Source organism: Haliotis asinina, chromosome 15, assembly GCF_037392515.1.
Source record: "Haliotis asinina isolate JCU_RB_2024 chromosome 15, JCU_Hal_asi_v2, whole genome shotgun sequence".
Taxonomy (NCBI): Eukaryota; Metazoa; Mollusca; class Gastropoda; order Lepetellida; family Haliotidae; genus Haliotis; species Haliotis asinina.
In genome coordinates, this window is record NC_090294.1 from 51016704 (window position 1) to 51035392 (window position 18689).

Sequence of the window (18689 nt, forward strand, 5' to 3'; positions counted from 1 at the left end):
TATAATTATTAATTAAATCGCTTGGTAAAATGATACTTACAATTTTGTACACATACGTAAACCCAAAGATTTTAGTGTTGTACATTGTTTCTGGGATGTTTTAGAGGATCATGTGTGACCAAACGCAACCAAACATGATTTTGAACGGTTTTATCAATCGGGATTGTCATGATGGGCGTGGATGTCATGCAGCACGAATATCAGGCACCGTGATTGTTTCTCACGACCAAAGCATGAGTACAGATGTTTCATATTATTTTGTGTATTTTATTTCTTTATAATATCTTGCTAAAATGTACATGAAATACAAATGGGTGATGAACTATTTTTGTTTTCAATAGTACCTCTTTGTTTGGTGAATTATTTTGAATCACACATGATTATTGTCATTTATGTTGTTCCAGTAACAGTATGTTTATCAGAAAATGTTATCATTTGATAAAGAAAAGAAACTATATCCATCTAATAAGTTATATTGTCTCTGGTGAAAGTAAACAGGCCTCATATTCTGTAAATAGAAATTTTCCTACCTTATTATCTTTTCCTGGGTTTAAGAGCAATGTCACAATGTGAAATGAATCTATTGAATTTTAAAGGATTGTTTCTGTTTGCTGAAGTGTCTGATAATTATATACTCCAATTATTTAGTGTTCAATAGCCTAAACCATCACAAAACAAGATATGTCAAGAACAGTCTTCTTTGAATAACAAAATGCCAAGGACTGATCAGTCTTTCGTTGAAGATCTGGAAGCATTTGATATATATGTATTTGCCATATACAAATGGCAATGAAAAATTCCAAATTGAAATCTTAATGAAATAGCTCCAAACTGGACAACAAAAACCACTGACTGCAGAGCTCAGTATTAGGAAAAAGTAATCTGTTTGTCCCTGGTGCCACCTTACATGATTACCTTGATGCCACAGACTAACACAGGTTGTACTTCCTGCTCAACACTTGTAGTATTGATATTCCATATTCACAACATCACTACAACAAAATTATTCTGGGTCTGGTATGATAATTTCATATTACTTCATAAAATTTCATCACATGAAAAAAAGAGTCTCTCTTTCAATCACTGTCAGTGTAGTTACTGCTCCAAGCGTTTGGATCATCAGTCTGTTTCCCAGACGAAGTCTGTTTTAACAGTAAAATATGAACATAGACCGTGTGCAAGTAGGTGAAAGTATGGTCATAAATACCGTACATTTTGCAGTTCAGGTTGCGTTAGTGCAATATCTAAAAGCTGTATGGAGCCACGGACTGTGTCACATGACATGCTTTTTTTCATAGAAATATGGACACACGCCAAACAAATTGATCTGAAACATTACCTGCAGTACAGTAGGTAGAATTTAACTCCGAAAGCTCTGCTTTTTGAAGTAACAGAATAAGAATAATTTTGGTCTAAATTTGTGAACAAAAGATGTGATGTTTAGCTGTTTTAATGTCTACAATAAATACTGATTCACAAAGACGATGACAGTTGTTTACTAAGCAGTCACTAAATTTTATGAAATCCATTTACGTTACATTCTCACACTAGCTCTGGTTTCGTTCGTTTCTGCGAAAAGAATAAAAAGATTTCATTCATGACATCTTCAATCATCAAAATTGTACTTCTTGTGATGATGTACACAGAACAGTATAATGTTATTGTTATGACATACTGACAATTTATAAGTCTCCCCGTGTCAGAATATTTTTTGAAAAAAATCGACCGCGAAAATCATTGACTTCGGATTTGCTAAACTAAAGATCAACGCATCGGCGGCTAACTTGAGGAGAAATACTACAACACAAGCAACAAATGACAACTGCTATTGAACACAACTAACAGTAAACAATTGAAGATGATTGAAAGGTAATTCTGGTGGATCTTACGGGAATTTGAATCAATTTAGAAAAATGTATCAATGGTAGTTTTCCAACTCTATATTTTATCTCCACGGGTGCCATGCCGTGTACGTGCTTCCGGTTTCATCAAGGGTAGGTACAATTACAAATATTGTGATATTGTTTCATGATCTGCATTATATAGGTATTGAGTCGTTTTCTTTCAATGTATATGTGTTCAGATTCTGCTTATGAACGCGTTTTTTCAAACATCCTTCGTATCTTGTCACTTAGAAAGACCGCGAGTTTGGCCATGCCTTTTCGGGTCACCTACGGCTGTCAACTTTGTGAATGTTGGAAGGTTTATCAAACAAAATTCTGCTTATGAACGCGTATTTTCAAACATCCTTCGTATCTTGTCACATAGAAAAACCGCGAGTTTGGCCATGCCTTTTCGGGTCACCTACGGCTCTCAACTTTGTGAATGTTGGAAGGTTTATCAAACAAAATCAAAATACACTCGCTATATATGGTAATTTCTGTGCAGAGACAATAATAGTTACCTATTCACACCATGTAATTAATTCCAGGTAAAATACTTGGATACATCAAAAGGATGGCACATTTTCTCCGGCATCATGATGCATGTGAACGTGTTTGTTTACTACCGTTACCACTGTTTCTGCAATCGATGATGTAACACTGAGATTGGTTTTGTTTATAATTATTTAAGCCGAAAGTTACCAATTTTCAGAAAATGGGAAACTTGTGGGCTTTCTCTTCGTCAAAGAACAAAAATATTGATTAAACTGTCAAAAAATATTTCATTATGAACAAAATATTAGAATGGGCACCACTCGACGTGGTTTGCTTGAGATCAACAATGGCCGTTATTTTCGACTGCGTGCCGAGAAATTTGGCGATCACATTTTTAATTTGCAGGCATTTCGTTTTAAGGTATATAAACGTATTGGAGATTACATATTTATAAAGCTGAAAATTGGTGCATTCCATACATAATTGATATGACACGTAAATCCGACTCGTTGAATAATTCGTTTCATAAAGCTGAGAATTGGTGCATTCCATACATAATTGATATGACACGTAAATCCGACTCGTTGAATAATTCGTTTCATAAAGCTGAGAATTGGTGCATTCCATACATAATTGATATGACACGTAAATCCGACTCGTTGAATAATTCGTTTCATAAAGCTGAGAATTAGTGCATTCCATACATAATTGATATGACACGTAAATCCGACTCGTTGAATAATTCGTTTCATAAAGCTGAGAATTAGTGCATTCCATACATAATTGATATGACACGTAAATCCGACTCGTTGAATAATTCGTTTCATAAAGCTGAGAATTAGTGCATTCCATACATAATTGATATGACACGTAAATCCGACTCGTTGAATAATTCGTTTCATAAAGCTGAGAATTAGTGCATTCCATACATAATTGATATGACACGTAAATCCGACTCGTTGAATAATTCGTTTCATAAAGCTGAGAATTGGTGCATTCCATACATAATTGATATGACACGTAAATCCGACTCGTTGAATAATTCGTTTCATAAAGCTGAGAATTAGTGCATTCCATACATAATTGATATGACACGTAAATCCGACTCGTTGAATAATTCGTTTCATAAAGCTGAGAATTAGTGCATTCCATACATAATTGATATGACACGTAAATCCGACTCGTTGAATAATTCGTTTCATAAAGCTGAGAATTAGTGCATTCCATACATAATTGATATGACACGTAAATCCGACTCGTTGAATAATTCGTTTCATAAAGCTGAGAATTGGTGCATTCCATACATAATTGATATGACACGTAAATCCGACTCGTTGAATAATTCGTTTCATAAAGCTGAGAATTAGTGCATTCCATACATAATTGATATGACACGTAAATCCGACTCGTTGAATAATTCGTTTCATAAAGCTGAGAATTGGTGCATTCCATACATAATTGATATGACACGTAAATCCGACTCGTTGAATAATTCGTTTCATAAAGCTGGGAATTAGTGCATTCCATACATAATTGATATGACACGTAAATCCGACTCGTTGAATAATTCGTTTCATAAAGCTGAGAATTGGTGCATTCCATACATAATTGATATGACACGTAAATCCGACTCGTTGAATAATTCGTTTCATAAAGCTGAGAATTGGTGCATTCCATACATAATTGATATGACACGTAAATCCGACTCGTTGAATAATTCGTTTCATAAAGCTGAGAATTGGTGCATTCCATACATAATTGATATGACACGTAAATCCGACTCGTTGAATAATTCGTTTCATAAAGCTGAGAATTGGTGCATTCCATACATAATTGATATGACACGTAAATCCGACTCGTTGAATAATTCGTTTCATAAAGCTGAGAATTGGTGCATTCCATACATAATTGATATGACACGTAAATCCGACTCGTTGAATAATTCGTTTCATAAAGCTGAGAATTGGTGCATTCCATACATAATTGATATGACACGTAAATCCGACTCGTTGAATAATTCGTTTCATAAAGCTGAGAATTGGTGCATTCCATACATAATTGATATGACACGTAAATCCGACTCGTTGAATAATTCGTTTCATAAAGCTGAGAATTGGTGCATTCCATACATAATTGATATGACACGTAAATCCGACTCGTTGAATAATTCGTTTCATAAAGCTGAGAATTAGTGCATTCCATACATAATTGATATGACACGTAAATCCGACTCATTGAATAATTCGTTTCATAAAGCTGAGAATTGGTGCATTCCATACATAATTGATATGACACGTAAATCCGACTCGTTGAATAATTCGTTTCATAAAGCTGAGAATTGGTGCATTCCATACATAATTGATATGACACGTAAATCCGACTCGTTGAATAATTCGTTTCATAAAGCTGAGAATTGGTGCATTCCATACATAATTGATATGACACGTAAATCCGACTCGTTGAATAATTCGTTTCATAAAGCTGAGAATTGGTGCATTCCATACATAATTGATATGACACGTAAATCCGACTCGTTGAATAATTCGTTTCATAAAGCTGAGAATTAGTGCATTCCATACATAATTGATATGACACATAAATCCGACTCATTGAATAATTCGTTTCATAAAGCTGAGAATTGGTGCATTCCATACATAATTGATATGACACGTAAATCCGACTCGTTGAATAATTCGTTTCATAAAGCTGAGAATTGGTGCATTCCATACATAATTGATATGACACGTAAATCCGACTCGTTGAATAATTCGTTTCATAAAGCTGAGAATTGGTGCATTCCATACATAATTGATATGACACGTAAATCCGACTCGTTGAATAATTCGTTTCATAAAGCTGAGAATTAGTGCATTCCATACATAATTGATTTGACACGTAAATCCGACTCGTTGAATAATTCGTTTCATAAAGCTGAGAATTGGTGCATTCCATACATAATTGATATGACACGTAAATCCGACTCGTTGAATAATTCGTTTCATAAAGCTGAGAATTAGTGCATTCCATACATAATTGATTTGACACGTAAATCCGACTCGTTGAATAATTCGTTTCATAAAGCTGAGAATTAGTGCATTCCATACATAATTGATATGACACGTAAATCCGACTCGTTGAATAATTCGTTTCATAAAGCTGAGAATTGGTGCATTCCATACATAATTGATATGACACGTAAATCCGACTCGTTGAATAATTCGTTTCATAAAGCTGAGAATTGGTGCATTCCATACATAATTGATATGACACGTAAATCCGACTCGTTGAATAATTCGTTTCATAAAGCTGAGAATTAGTGCATTCCATACATAATTGATATGACACGTAAATCCGACTCATTGAATAATTCGTTTCATAAAGCTGAGAATTGGTGCATTCCATACATAATTGATACGACACGTAAATCCGACTCGTTGAATAATTATTGCAAGTTCTATTTGGAGATGTCATTATCCTGCACTCCTGTCGAATGGGTTCAACAGTAGCATTGAGAGGATGAAAGGTCACATGCAACGTAAAACACGACTTCGCAGATATGCACTTACCGAAACAAATCATCAAAATGGCAATTCAAGCTATAAAGTTGAAAAACAACGAGATGAAAAAAAGGCCCACGAAATCGGAGTTCAAACGATTCACTAAATTTCCCCACGCGCTGGGGAAAAAGGTGGTTTCAACAGTTGTGTTGCGCTGCGCCCATAATGCATGCGCTGTGAATAGGTTCGCGGAGTTCGAAACAGTATGCAAGAACGGAGTAGGAGGTCGTGGGCAGTACACAGACGAGTAAATAATCTACTCTTTACATAAAACAAAAAAAAAAAGTTGATTGTAGTAAGCAGCCTCTGTCACAAAGAAAGCTAAATTGACTGATGACTCGTGCACTGGAGTCCTGTCTCTGCCACATTATGTAATTAGGCAGGTGTGATACCTGTACACATGACATGTTTTTATGTCTGTGGGTTGCAAACGAACTACATCCATTTTTCTCGGATGACTTGATCTGACCTACACTGGTGCAAACTCTTGTCAATTTAAAGTCCTGCTTTGTACTTGGACGAATGACAGTTTCCAGCCACGCAGTACTCTACTGAGATGATTTTTGATTGGGTCGTACGCAAATTCAGAGAACATGTATTTACAAAACCCAACAGCTCTATATACATTCTTTATGGAGAACAACTCCTTCTAGTGTAAATGATTTTGTTTGACAACAGTAGATGAATCGATACTGAAACGACGCATCAAGTACAATAAAAGAAGTTGTTATCCATAAAGAATCTTACTTGTGACTCGCCATACTTCTAAAATGCCCATCAAACAGATCATCTGTACACACAATGAGCCCTCAGCGTATCAGCAAATGAACCAGCCAATCGGAAGCCGTCGTTACACTTGAATGCACACCCACCCGCTATGACTGGGTTCGGTCTCCCGAGCGCTTCGTTTCGAGGCAAGTAAGTCCAAGTACATAATATTGCACTTTTGAATCGCGGTTGTACGCTTATAATTTTGTTTATTTGTTTTTTTTTCACAAGCAGCAATGTATTAAGTGATAATTGTGTTTTAATCACATTTGATGTTTTGGTTGCATGTGACATTTAAACTGCGTAAACCTCACGTCAACCTTGTGGGATAAAGCCGTGTATTCGTCAACAAGTGCTGTGTGCTGTACATACTACATTAATAATGCAAACAGAAATCGTATTCCCATGCTAAAAATAGTTTTGTTTTATTAAACTGGAAACTGTCGTACATGACCTCATCAGTTGCATCTTACTGGATTCAGCAAATCCAAAGTCTAAACCATACACACCTCGTTATAATGCGTTCTTGCAGTCGAGAGGTTTAAGCCTCTCAAAACAATATTTAAGGCCCCCAGATGAGCATTGGGCGAGGTTAACGCGTGAGATCGATAATGTCAGTTATTCGATTGCTCGTTGCTAAGGCAACAAGACGACTGCCGGCTATTTAAAGATGAAACTGATAGTGGGACGGAGAAATGTTGACGGTATGATCTGAGGTAGATGTCGAGGGACGGTTTACTGCGATGCCGTGGTTGTCAGCGATGGAAGCTACCAGAGTTGATGCAACCTCGTGAACAAGACCTGCGAGACGACATATAACGCACGTGAGTAGCAGTGACGGAAAACGATCTCACCCTCACCAGTCTGAGGAGCACATTACTATGCTGCCGCCATTACCGCAAACCGGTTAGGTGTCCAAACGGAAATATGGAGGTTATAAATGCGGATAACTACCGCAAACTTTGAAATAATAATTACACATAATGGGCACAGGGCTGGAGGTCGTATAAATGCATGCTGTGTAGACACACACAGCCACAGGGTGGTATGAGGTCATATCTCACAGACAACAAATTGAATGTTGCAAATGGGCGATTTGCAGTCCAAAGCCGCTCCACGTGGATGTGTTGCAGTATCAACTGAATGGTGTGACTCAGAGCGAGTGGAACAGGTAGTACATTCTTCCTTTGTATAATCTTCCCAGAACCGTTTCTGAGATCAGCATCCCTGTACAGACATCCTTAAAGACGCATGCTATCTTCACTGATGACCGGTCTTCTGATTTCGAAGTCTCTTTCCGCTTGGCCCATCCATGATCACTGGGCGTTGGTTTAGAACAAAAGAGCCATCTAAGGTCGCTGGTAATCAGAATATGCGATGCACTGAGTAGTGTTTTTTATCTATTAGAAGATTACCGCAGCACCAAAACCTATTTTGATCTGTACTCGCCAATGAATCCTCAAAAGGGAAACAACATACAACTGACCCCCTGTGTTAATGGGCAGCCGAAATATACTTTGAGGCTATGTCTGTACGCATTTCTGAACATTGATTGACTGGACGTAATCTGTGAAGATTTGAATGTTACGTGATTGCGTATGGTAATAATTTCTCCAGTCTAGACACGCTCAACGGATGCTGCTGCATGGAAAGTAAGCATGGAGCTTCCGTGCAGATTATCGGGCGATGGAAATATGTGAGTGAGTGAGTGAGTTTAGTTTTACGCCGCACTCAGCAATATTACAGCCATAAGGCGGCGTTCTGTAAATAATCGAGTCTGGACCAGACAATCCAGTGATCAACATGAGCATCGATCTGCGCAATTGGGAACCGATGACATGTGTCAACCAAGTCAGCGAGCCTGACCACCCCATCCCGTTAGTCGCCTCTTACGACAAGCTGAGTCGCCTTTTATGGCAAGCATGGGTTGCTGAAGGCCTATTCTACCCCGGGACCTTCACGGGTCGATGGAAATATGTATTGGTATGTCTGATAGAGAACCATATGATGATTATGATTGACTTGGAAGGATTCTGTGTTTGAGACCTTGATTTAAAATGATTTTATGTGATGTATCATCAAAAAAGACCTATGGTATTAGAAATGCACGTTGGGTATATTTGATCCCGTAATTAAGACCCATTTCACTACTGGATCTAAACTAAACATATGATCACTGTCGGTACGTTTCTACATGTTGCTGTTTTATCTTTGAAAGGCAATAGAAATCTTACTTAATATTCCAGTTATGGTAGGAGTCACGTGGTTTCTTCTAACGTGGTCGTATGTGAAACAATGGTCCACGGATGACCTTTGCCCTTTCGTCAAGACAGCAGTAACACAACTGCGTAAAAAGAAGCTTATTAGGCTAGTGTGTAGTGGGACAGACAGTCTGAATGTAAGTGTGAGTACATCGGTACAGTACACAGAAAACTAATGGAATTGTCCAACGTGTTCATGTGATCTTCAAACAATTTAATGTTGCAAGTTTATGTGCCCGCGTGTCGACTGTTCTCTCTGGACGAACTGTGTGTAGATTGTCTCTCTATATGTCCCCGTGTGTAGACTGTTGTCTCTGTGTATTTTTGTCCATCAGTTTCCACTATTTTCCCCCAGATATCATTTTAAAAACTGTTGACATTGAATATATATGAGTTTCATATTGTTTTTTTTCCAAATGTTTGAAGTAAATGTATCACAATAGGTTGGACAACCCAATTCACGACAATCTGCTTTGACAGATGCCACAATATTTTTTCTGATACTTTGAATGCCTCTCAAGAACATCATATGTTCGTGTACCAGTGTAAGTGAGAAAATACTCCATGTCAGTCCATATGTGCTGTAAAACGTTATATGTCGCATTGACCTTGAATAGTTTTATTTATGTACAGGATAACAAAAACGCCTGTAGCATTCCTGAAAAGAAACATATACTAGTAGTTGCCTAACAGATACAATGTCTATCTATGGATCAATAGACACTGAATGGTAACCCTAGAAACTAGACATTCCAACATTTCCAACGATATAAATTTGTTTTCCAATAACTCTGGTAGATGATTTTCGATTTTATATACCACGCACGCACGCACGCACGCACGCACGCACGCACGCACGCGAAAATACATACATACATATAAAGTTCAATTTCTCCACTAACTTAGGGACTCCAACTGTAAACTTTATGCAGATTATTTGCACGAAGATCGCGCAGAAAACACGTGGAAACATCGTACTGCGTTTTGCGGTATGTTTTGTTTAGAATTCGCCAGTTTTCATCATTCATTAAACCCCTGACAATAATATTTCAAACTTACGAATTTATTTTACAATGCATCAGTTCATGTGTAAACAGTCCTTTAAACGGAATGGAATGTTTAGTCACGACAGCTGACTGAAGTAAGTGGGTACATTGACAGAAGTGAGTCTAAACTTTTGATGGACAGTATTCAAGATTTGGAACAGTTCAAAGCAAATATGGTAAACAAGAACCGAGGAATAGCTTCATGGTATCTTGTTATCTTCAAATTAGATGTGTGGGCAAATCTAAATAGTTTGCATTCATGAAATCAACTATAGGAACGACAGGATGCGGTTTTCAGGGAATGATTTGTTAATCATGTTAATTTGTGAGCGAATCATATAAGTTATTTAGTGTACACCGAGAAGTTTGTGGAGGGTCAAGTAAGGTATTTGGTGTGTGAGACTGGTTATAGAATTTGTGGAGAATAATTACGGAAGTTTTTTAGTGTACGAGAGAGGTTGTTCGTCCAGTTATGTGAACTTGCACCTTGCACGTATCCCTGCTGCAAACCCGGGTTTGGGATTACAATAAATTCACTAAAATGATATGAATAACCGAAGCTCGACTAAAATATCCCCCGTGATGTAAAGCTCGACTAAAATATCCCCCGTGATGGAAAGCTCGACTAAAATATCCCCCGTGATGTAAAGCTCGACTAAAATATCCCCCGTGATGGAAAGCTCGACTAAAATATCCCCCGTGATGTAAAGCTCGACTAAAATATCCCCCGTGATGTAAAGCTCGACTAAAATATCCCCCGTGATGTAAAGCTCGACTAAAATATCCCCCGTGATGGAAAGCTCGACTAAAATATCCCCCGTGATGTAAAGCTCGACTAAAATATCCCCTGTGATGTAAAGCTCGACTAAATTTCCCCCGTGATGTAAAGCTCGACTAAAATTTCCCCCGTGATGTAAAATGTAAGCACAATCCAACATGGTTTTTAGCAGGTTATATAAGTATTCAAACATATTTGCACATACCAACTACCTACCACAACACCAGCCCATTTGTAAGGCAAGAGATCATGATAGCGTTTGTTGGCCAAAGTGGTCACTTCCATTGTATGTCTCACTGACAAACCTGAGAACCATTTAATATTTTATAACAGCTGCCATTTATTGCATGTCCAAGCAACAAGATGAAATGACATTTATGAGATACTTAGGTGCCAGGGACACCAAACAAACATCGTTTCATTGTGAAGTGTATTTCAACGTTAGAAGCTTTATATACTGACAGCTGTGAATAAGTACGTCCGAGTTTGGAAAGATTTTTCTTCATTCTTTCCCTTGTCTTCTTCTATTTCTTCTGTTTTAAATTGAAACATGACTTTGCCAGTGAGTAAGGTGACACCTGGTTGTCATGGAAGCAGGTGCTTGTGCGTCCTGATTAGCTGCACCTGTGATGTAGAGATAAACCATCTAGGTATTACAAACCCTAGCGCCAGTTTGTCACAGGTAAACCCGTCAGCAGCAGGTAACCAAGGTAACCAGCAGCTGCAGTGAGGTGATAATTGCACATCTTACAGATAATCTCTTTGTGAGATTGTTATGTGTCCGTATATAGTGTAAATATAAAATCGCATTACGAGTCTCTTGGTATGTAGCAATGTGGAAAACGTTCAGTCAACTCTCGCCAGGTAGGTGGAGATACCACTGGCTAGTCTCTATACCCTCCCTTCATGTAAGTATTTGTTGTCGCCGTTCATATTGAGAGTTGCACCAATCAATACTCAAGATCTATGTCCTCATGTTATGAAAGATGTGGACCTGTGGATTCATTCTGTGAATGGCCATCACAATAGCCATCACATAGTTTGACTACATTGGTTTGGACATTGTTGGAGGTAACGTTATATCGTCACTGATTTTCATCATGTATGAACATACATACATACATACATACATACATACATACATACATACATACATACATACATACATACATACATACATACATACATACATACATACATACATACATACATACATACATACATATGCTTTATATATATCATGCTTTATTGTACTGTGAAGCATTTCTGGCCTCGGGAGGTGATCTCGGTTTCTTTTTATATATTTAATCCTTACAAAGACACAAGAGCCTGTGAATAGTATCTGTTTCGTCAGACTGGTTCACTCCTTAGCGCCATCATGTTTACGTGAGTAACGTCGCCGACGGGGTAGGTGTTGTCTAATGTCAGTTGATGATTATTGACGTCGCAAGAAATAACCACCACGCCCCCAAAATATAAAGTATGGGGCAAACACCCCAAAATATAAAGTATGGGGCAAACACCCCAAAATATAAAGTATGGGGCAAACACCCCAAAATATAAAGTATGGGGCAAACACCCCAAAATTTGGAATGAGAAAAGTCAATACACATGAAAAGCGCCGAGATTAGGAAATACTAATAGAAATCTTATGATTTATGAGAATTGAAGACGAGGAGTAGATGAGTAATACATCAGTTTACTATTGTCATTATAATTAAACTGAGAGTGGTAGTAAAAACTGGGTTGGAGTTAGGGGTGGAGCTCAGATGAGGGTGGGTTATGTTGAGGATAGCATGCTGGGTGTTGGTATAACAGAAAGTTAAGCTGTAGTGTGGAAGATATGGGATACTAGTACAGAAACTAGTTATACCTACCAGTAGATGGGAGTGGGGGCTGAGGGAGGGAGAGGTCAACTTCAGGTTTTCTGTTTTATTCACTTTTGCCTTTAATTGTAATTGATAATTACTCACACTTGAATGAAAGTGATCTTAACCCATCCTGTCACACAGACAATACTAGAATTGCCGGAAACACATGTTCACATACTTTGTAACAGGACATCTAGGTTCCGGAATCTCTTCAGTACAGCGACTACCTTTATGGTAAAGCTGATTTCATGGCCTGATGTGCGAATCATGGTATTTTCTATTACAGCCATGTGGTCGCAGAATGTTAGATAAGTCCCGACCTGTCGTCCATATGGCCAGCAACGCTTGGAATGCGGTCAAGGCTCGTCAGAGTCTCCGGATCCTGCTCCCCCTCAGTCTCGTTTGCTTCGTAACCATAGTGATTTACCTGCTGTACAATAGCTGTGACAGGATCCCAACCACCCCCGACCTGTGTGAGATATGGAAAGGTGAGTGAGTGAATGTCGTTTGTTGCCGCGAGAGAGGCAGGTAGCAATATGGAAAGGCAAGTGTTTTAATGTAACTTGAAGTAGAAAAAGTGCTATTTACGCGATGTTTCCCACTATATGTGTAGTTACTGACATCTTAACTCCTATAGTCTAACGGAGACCTGACATTGTGTGGTTACAAACTTCTTCACTCCTGCAGACTAACGGAGACTTGAGATTGTGTGGTTACAAACATCTTCACTCCTACAGTCTAACGGAGACCTGAGTTTGTGTAGTTACAAACATCTTCACTCCTACAGTCTAACGGAGACCTGAGTTTGTGTAGTTACAAACATCTTCACTCCTACAGACTAACGGAGACTTGAGATTGTGTGGTTACAAACATCTTCACTCCTACAGTCTAACGGAGACTTGAGATTGTGTAGTTACAAACATCTTCACTCCTACAGTCTAACGGAGACCTGAGTTTGTGTAGTTACAAACATCGGGTCAGACTGACACTGCGCTGTGGCTCATTATCTTCCGACGTTTTATATTAATGTTGTTTCCGTTTCCAGGTGAAACACCTCGAACCAACGCGACACTGTGGTGGCAGTGGGCGTGTCTAATAGAATGGTGAGTCTGATTTACTGGGGGACGTTTTCGGTGTAGCTGGGGGAGAGGAGTTTCTGCTTCATTGTTAAAAATAGTTTTCTTTTACGCTAATAGTGCGCGTTGGTTGAACGTTTCAGGGACATGGATAGCGGTGACGGCTACCGGTGTCAGAACAAGGAATTCATGGGCAATTGGCCTGTGTGCTGGGACGAGGAATACAAACCAAGTGACTCCTGTCTCGTATACTCCTTCGGGTGAGTGAGTGAGTGAGTGAGTGAGTGAGTGAGTGAGTGAGTGAGTGAGTGAGTGAGTGAGTGAGTGAGTGAGTGAGTGAGTGAGTGAGTGAGTGAGTGTGATTAAAGGCACTATTTCACACTACACTTCTCTGGAACTGAATAATGCATTGCCCTCAATAATACTAACCATCAGGCCCCAGGGAAGCTGCCATATAATGTATTCCCCAAATGAAAACAAAAATGCAATGTTACAATATAGGTTATAAAATTCCAGTGAATTGATGCAACATTGCATTACATCAACTTTCGCGCCATCTACAGGCCGAACACTATTTTGAGCTAAGCCCACAGGATTATGTCCCTTGAAGCGCACTTTATAAATATCTTTAGGAATAACTTGTAATCGAGTTCGGCAAATATTCACAATTCAGCGCTCGACAGTTTTCTATGTGCGGAGCATGTGTTTACATTCCACATGTGGCTTGTGTTCTCTGTTTGGAAGCTGTTCGTCTCCAACTTTCAATTATCGATTTCAGACAAGTCGTAAAGGATTATAAGGCATCAGTAGGAAGCTTGGGTGAGTGCATATGCTCCAATATATGTATGATATAGACATAATATTGTCAAGAATGTGTGAAATTGTGCCCGTAAGTTGGGGAACGAGCGACTGGATTTGTTTGTGCGTGAGTGAGTATAGTTTTAAGAAAAGAATGTGTTTATCTTACGCTCACATTGTTTAATATGCAGTTTCACAAACAAAATGTTTTCTTCTAAAGTATATGACGGTTGATAATAACACGAAAAGCTAAAATAAATCATTAGCTTCATTAGTCTGCCCTTAGTGCATCCGGGATCTCCCGTCCATTTGGACTGTTTTGTTTCAGCATAGACAATGACTTCAGTTTCGATGACGCGATGGCAGAGAGAGGGTGTACTGTGTACAGCTTTGACCCAAGGTAGGTGTTTGTGGTGATAATTACACTGTTTGTGAATTCCTTTTATCTATATATTATATATCGGTGTATACAAATAGTTTCAGTCCGCTGTGATCTAAAATGCCTGTTAAAATATGACCTACTTTTTATACTTTAAAATCACCATAGCAACAGACGCCTCTGACCAAATTCTAAGCCTCTGCTGCTATTGCCAGATGAGAATTTAATGAGTACTGGGGCCAAGGTCTCCTGTGAGGACTGTGGAAGCTACTGCTCGACTAGTCATTGGAAACCTCCGTATAAATTTTCATTTGACATTTGTGGTTAATATCAGTGTAAGTCGTCATTTGAAATGTCATGTGTTGCAGTGACCTGCAGAGCAGTGTGATAGTACAGACGCAATGACAGTAGAAATACAATGGCAGTACAGATAAAATGCAGTACAAATACAATGCTAGTATAATATAATCGATAACTCTATCTAGCAAAAAGTGACGATGTTTTCACTGAAATTTGGTCCATCTTACTTTGCTTACAGGGTGAATATGATCTTCACAGAAACGACAGAGGCAACGCAAAACATAAATCAAAACATAAAACCAAATCAAACCACACCAAAAGAGAGAAAAAGAAGAAATAAACACCACACCCCAACACAGCATGCCCTTACAAGTAGTGTAACTGTTCATCTAAGCATTTTACAAGTTCTTATGTAGCGCACCACTACCCTACTTAATGTGTACAGAAAACAGTGACACACTTGAGACACTGTTCCTCCAAAAACAACACAACACAACACTAAAACACTAACTGATTTACAACAGTTGGTACAATCACGAGGTGTTGTTCCAATTCTGTTAAATGCAACAAAAATCGAAACTGCTCGCTCAATCACTCCTCACTGTTTCAGTATGGGGGTAACAGACCACAAACATTCCGAGAGGGTGTTCTTCAAAAACATGGGTCTGGGTGCCTCCGACACCGACTCATTCCACCCCAACTTTGACGGGTACGTCCGACATTCCACCAGCTGGCAGGTCCGAACGCTGAAGTCCATCATCAAGCTACTGGGGCACGAGAAGGTGTGTAGTCCTCCGCTGGAATTATAGGAGCACGTGTTTTTGTGTATAGTTGTCTCCCTTAGTTGCGTCAGAATCCTAAGATTCGAGTGCAGAAAGATTCAGCTTCAGGAACCATTCTTTTCTGATTATGGATTATTTTAGAATATATTATTCTAGAAATCTGCGACTGATGTGAAACACACCGAGTTAGAAACTATCACTGCTGAAATATTATATCTGATCACATTATTGCTATACAGTTTCATCTCTCTGGGTATGTTCACGTGATTGGTTCTGCTTTTATTGGCAGCGTGTGATCGATGTATTGAAGATCGACATCGAGGTGTACGAGTGGGCTGTGACAGCCAACATCATGAAGGACGGACTGTTTCCCCAAATCCGCCAGTTTCTTGTGGAGTGGCACATCTTCCCAAACGAACCATCCAGGGAACGGTTCCAGGATATATACGATGCCTACATGAGCCTGAGGAAGAATGGATTCCAGTTCTACCACAAGAACAGTGGCAGCAGATACCACCATTATCGGTACTGGAACTCACAGGCTGATATGTGTTACGTCAACACCCACTTCAAGCAACCCAGATAACACTTCCGTCATGCGCAGAACGGAGTCGCCATGGTGACACAGGAAGTGTGTTGTGTGATATATTTTCAGGCAGGGATTGGGGTATTTTTAAGACGACGGTAGACCCTGTATGTCATAAGGAGATGAACCTTTTTGGCAAGAACCAAGATGAAGCCTGCATCACAGAGGCAGCACTTGATACAGCGTAGAGTGAACCAGGAATATATACACGGATGTTCTCTGGAGGTATCTGGTGTTGAAGTCGGGGCGAAGTTGATGTGGTGATGTCTGTTGTTTGGAGTACATTCATCAGTATTTATATTGTATATTGTCAAAGTATTTTTGAAGTTTAATATCTGACATATTTAAGCAGGGTCGACATAGGTGTGTGACTGGAAGACTGATCACAGACTGTCATATGTTCATTTTTTGGCCATATTGTCATTGCATAGTTTTCAGAGTGTTGTTTTAGTATGTTGTTTGGGTTGGATGTTGTGTATGAAAGTGGTGTTCATCGAATATACCTTGCCAAAGTTGGATATTAAGATGCCCAGTATTCGAATCTCTCAAGGAAGAAGTACAGGTGTCCCTGAAGAGGTCATGTAGTGTGAATGGCCAAGTTTTGTGACATTGTAGTTCCATGGCTTACGTATGTTTTGGTGTATTTATCAACTTCTGTTGATCTGGCATACAGACACACGTTCTTGTTGTTTTGTAACGAATAGTATAGGTAGAATATTACAATAAATATGGGAAGGTTGTTGCAATGGTGTTTGGTTGGCGTATAAAGTATATGTTAGGCCAACACCATAACCCCAGTCAAAGTGCTATAGCTGGACATCATGTATAATGATAGGTAACGTTACGTGTGTTGTTATGTAAGGTTGTATTTGCACAGACGTTAAATTATGTCATTAGATCGTCAACATTCCACAACTGCTCGTCTCAAGTACGCAATTCCTCCCGAGTTGAATCCCTTAGGTGTGCCAGAATCCTATCATTGAGGTTTTGTCGGCATTGTACCTGCGAACGTTCTTAGTAAACATTCCCTGCAGCTGTCACCTAACTGAAATACTGCTAGGCGATAAACCCACTACATTAACTGACTGTCTGGTACTATGCAGTGTAGGAGTTGATGGAAACAAGATATCTTCTCAGTTCTAGCTGCAAATACAGGTACAGGTATTCATGACAGGTAATTACAACTATGAGAGCAAATAATGTTTCTTGAACAATAATTTTTCAGCGTACTAGGATGTGGCATAGTTATTTATGTAATAAATCCCGAGGTTAGAAGATTTCTGTTTGCACCCCTCCCTCCCCGTCTCATTTCCCCACACCGGCTTCTGAGACATTTTACACTCCGTGTCAAATACTCTTCTCCCTGTGTGTCTCACCTTTTTCTCTGAACGATAAAGCAAGATTGATTCGTTTAAATGCATCAACGTATACAATACATCAGTACATAATGTATGGAATTAAGTGATATTTTCCTGTATTTACCCCATGATCCAACTAACCTTGACCTCATGTAATCTTCGGTGACCAGTTGTTTCATTCGTGTAATGCCAAAACTACAACCACGTCAGCAACATTTCTCAACAGTCTTCAGTTATGTTTTCGTGCGGACTGTATCATGTCATATGTTTTGGAAATAAACTACATCGTTCTTGAATTGTTGGTTGAGCATGTCTTGTCATTCACCAGGATGGAAACCATTCGTCGCCTGAGGGCAACCCGAATCTCTCCTTTATCATTCACAAGTCGACACTCAGGGACATGTGCGGACAAGAGTCTGCGCATAGGGACATATGCAGACAACAGTCTATAAACAGGGACATATACAGAGACAAGTCTACACACGGGGTCATATACTGACAACAGTCTACACACAGGGACACATATGGACAACGGTGCAAACACAGGGACATATAAAAGGCAACAATCTACAGATAGGGACATACACAAATTCGCATTCCGCATACAGGGACATAATTATACACAAGCATGGACCTATAGAGACAGCAGTGCACACATACGGACATGCACAGATTGACAGAAATAATACGGTATTTCAAAGAGCATTATCGGACTGAAGGGTATGTAAAATCCATGCCAATTCATTTTGAA

At 39.0% G+C, this 18689-nt stretch overlaps 1 protein-coding gene across 2 annotated transcripts; it reads left to right on the forward strand.

Annotated features, from left to right (window-relative positions):
• Window positions 1-7451: 7451 nt before the first annotated feature.
• On the forward strand, window positions 7452-18234 carry LOC137265952 (probable methyltransferase-like protein 24). Of its 2 annotated transcripts, XM_067801438.1 has the most exons (7): window positions 7452-7527; window positions 12946-13147; window positions 13705-13762; window positions 13879-13995; window positions 14862-14933; window positions 15823-15994; window positions 16284-18234. In XM_067801438.1, the coding sequence occupies exons 2-7, from the start codon at window positions 12961-12963 to the stop codon at window positions 16578-16580; spliced, it is 903 nt and encodes a 300-aa protein (XP_067657539.1). In that variant the 5' UTR covers window positions 7452-7527; window positions 12946-12960; the 3' UTR covers window positions 16581-18234. The 2 variants fall into 2 exon arrangements, with proteins under 2 accessions (XP_067657539.1, XP_067657538.1); XM_067801437.1 differs by lacking the exon at window positions 7452-7527 and having other exon boundaries at window positions 12914-13147.
• The last annotated feature ends 455 nt before the right edge of the window (window positions 18235-18689 follow it).

Coding starts and splice junctions, on each gene's coding strand:
- LOC137265952 (XM_067801437.1), top strand. CDS start 12,916: ATGTGCGAATCATGGTATTTTCTATTACAGCCATGTGGTCGCAGAATG. Junction 13,148..13,704: donor CCTGTGTGAGATATGGAAAG/GTGAGTGAGTGA, acceptor TTCCGTTTCCAG/GTGAAACACCTCGAACCAAC. Junction 13,763..13,878: donor TGGGCGTGTCTAATAGAATG/GTGAGTCTGATT, acceptor TGAACGTTTCAG/GGACATGGATAGCGGTGACG.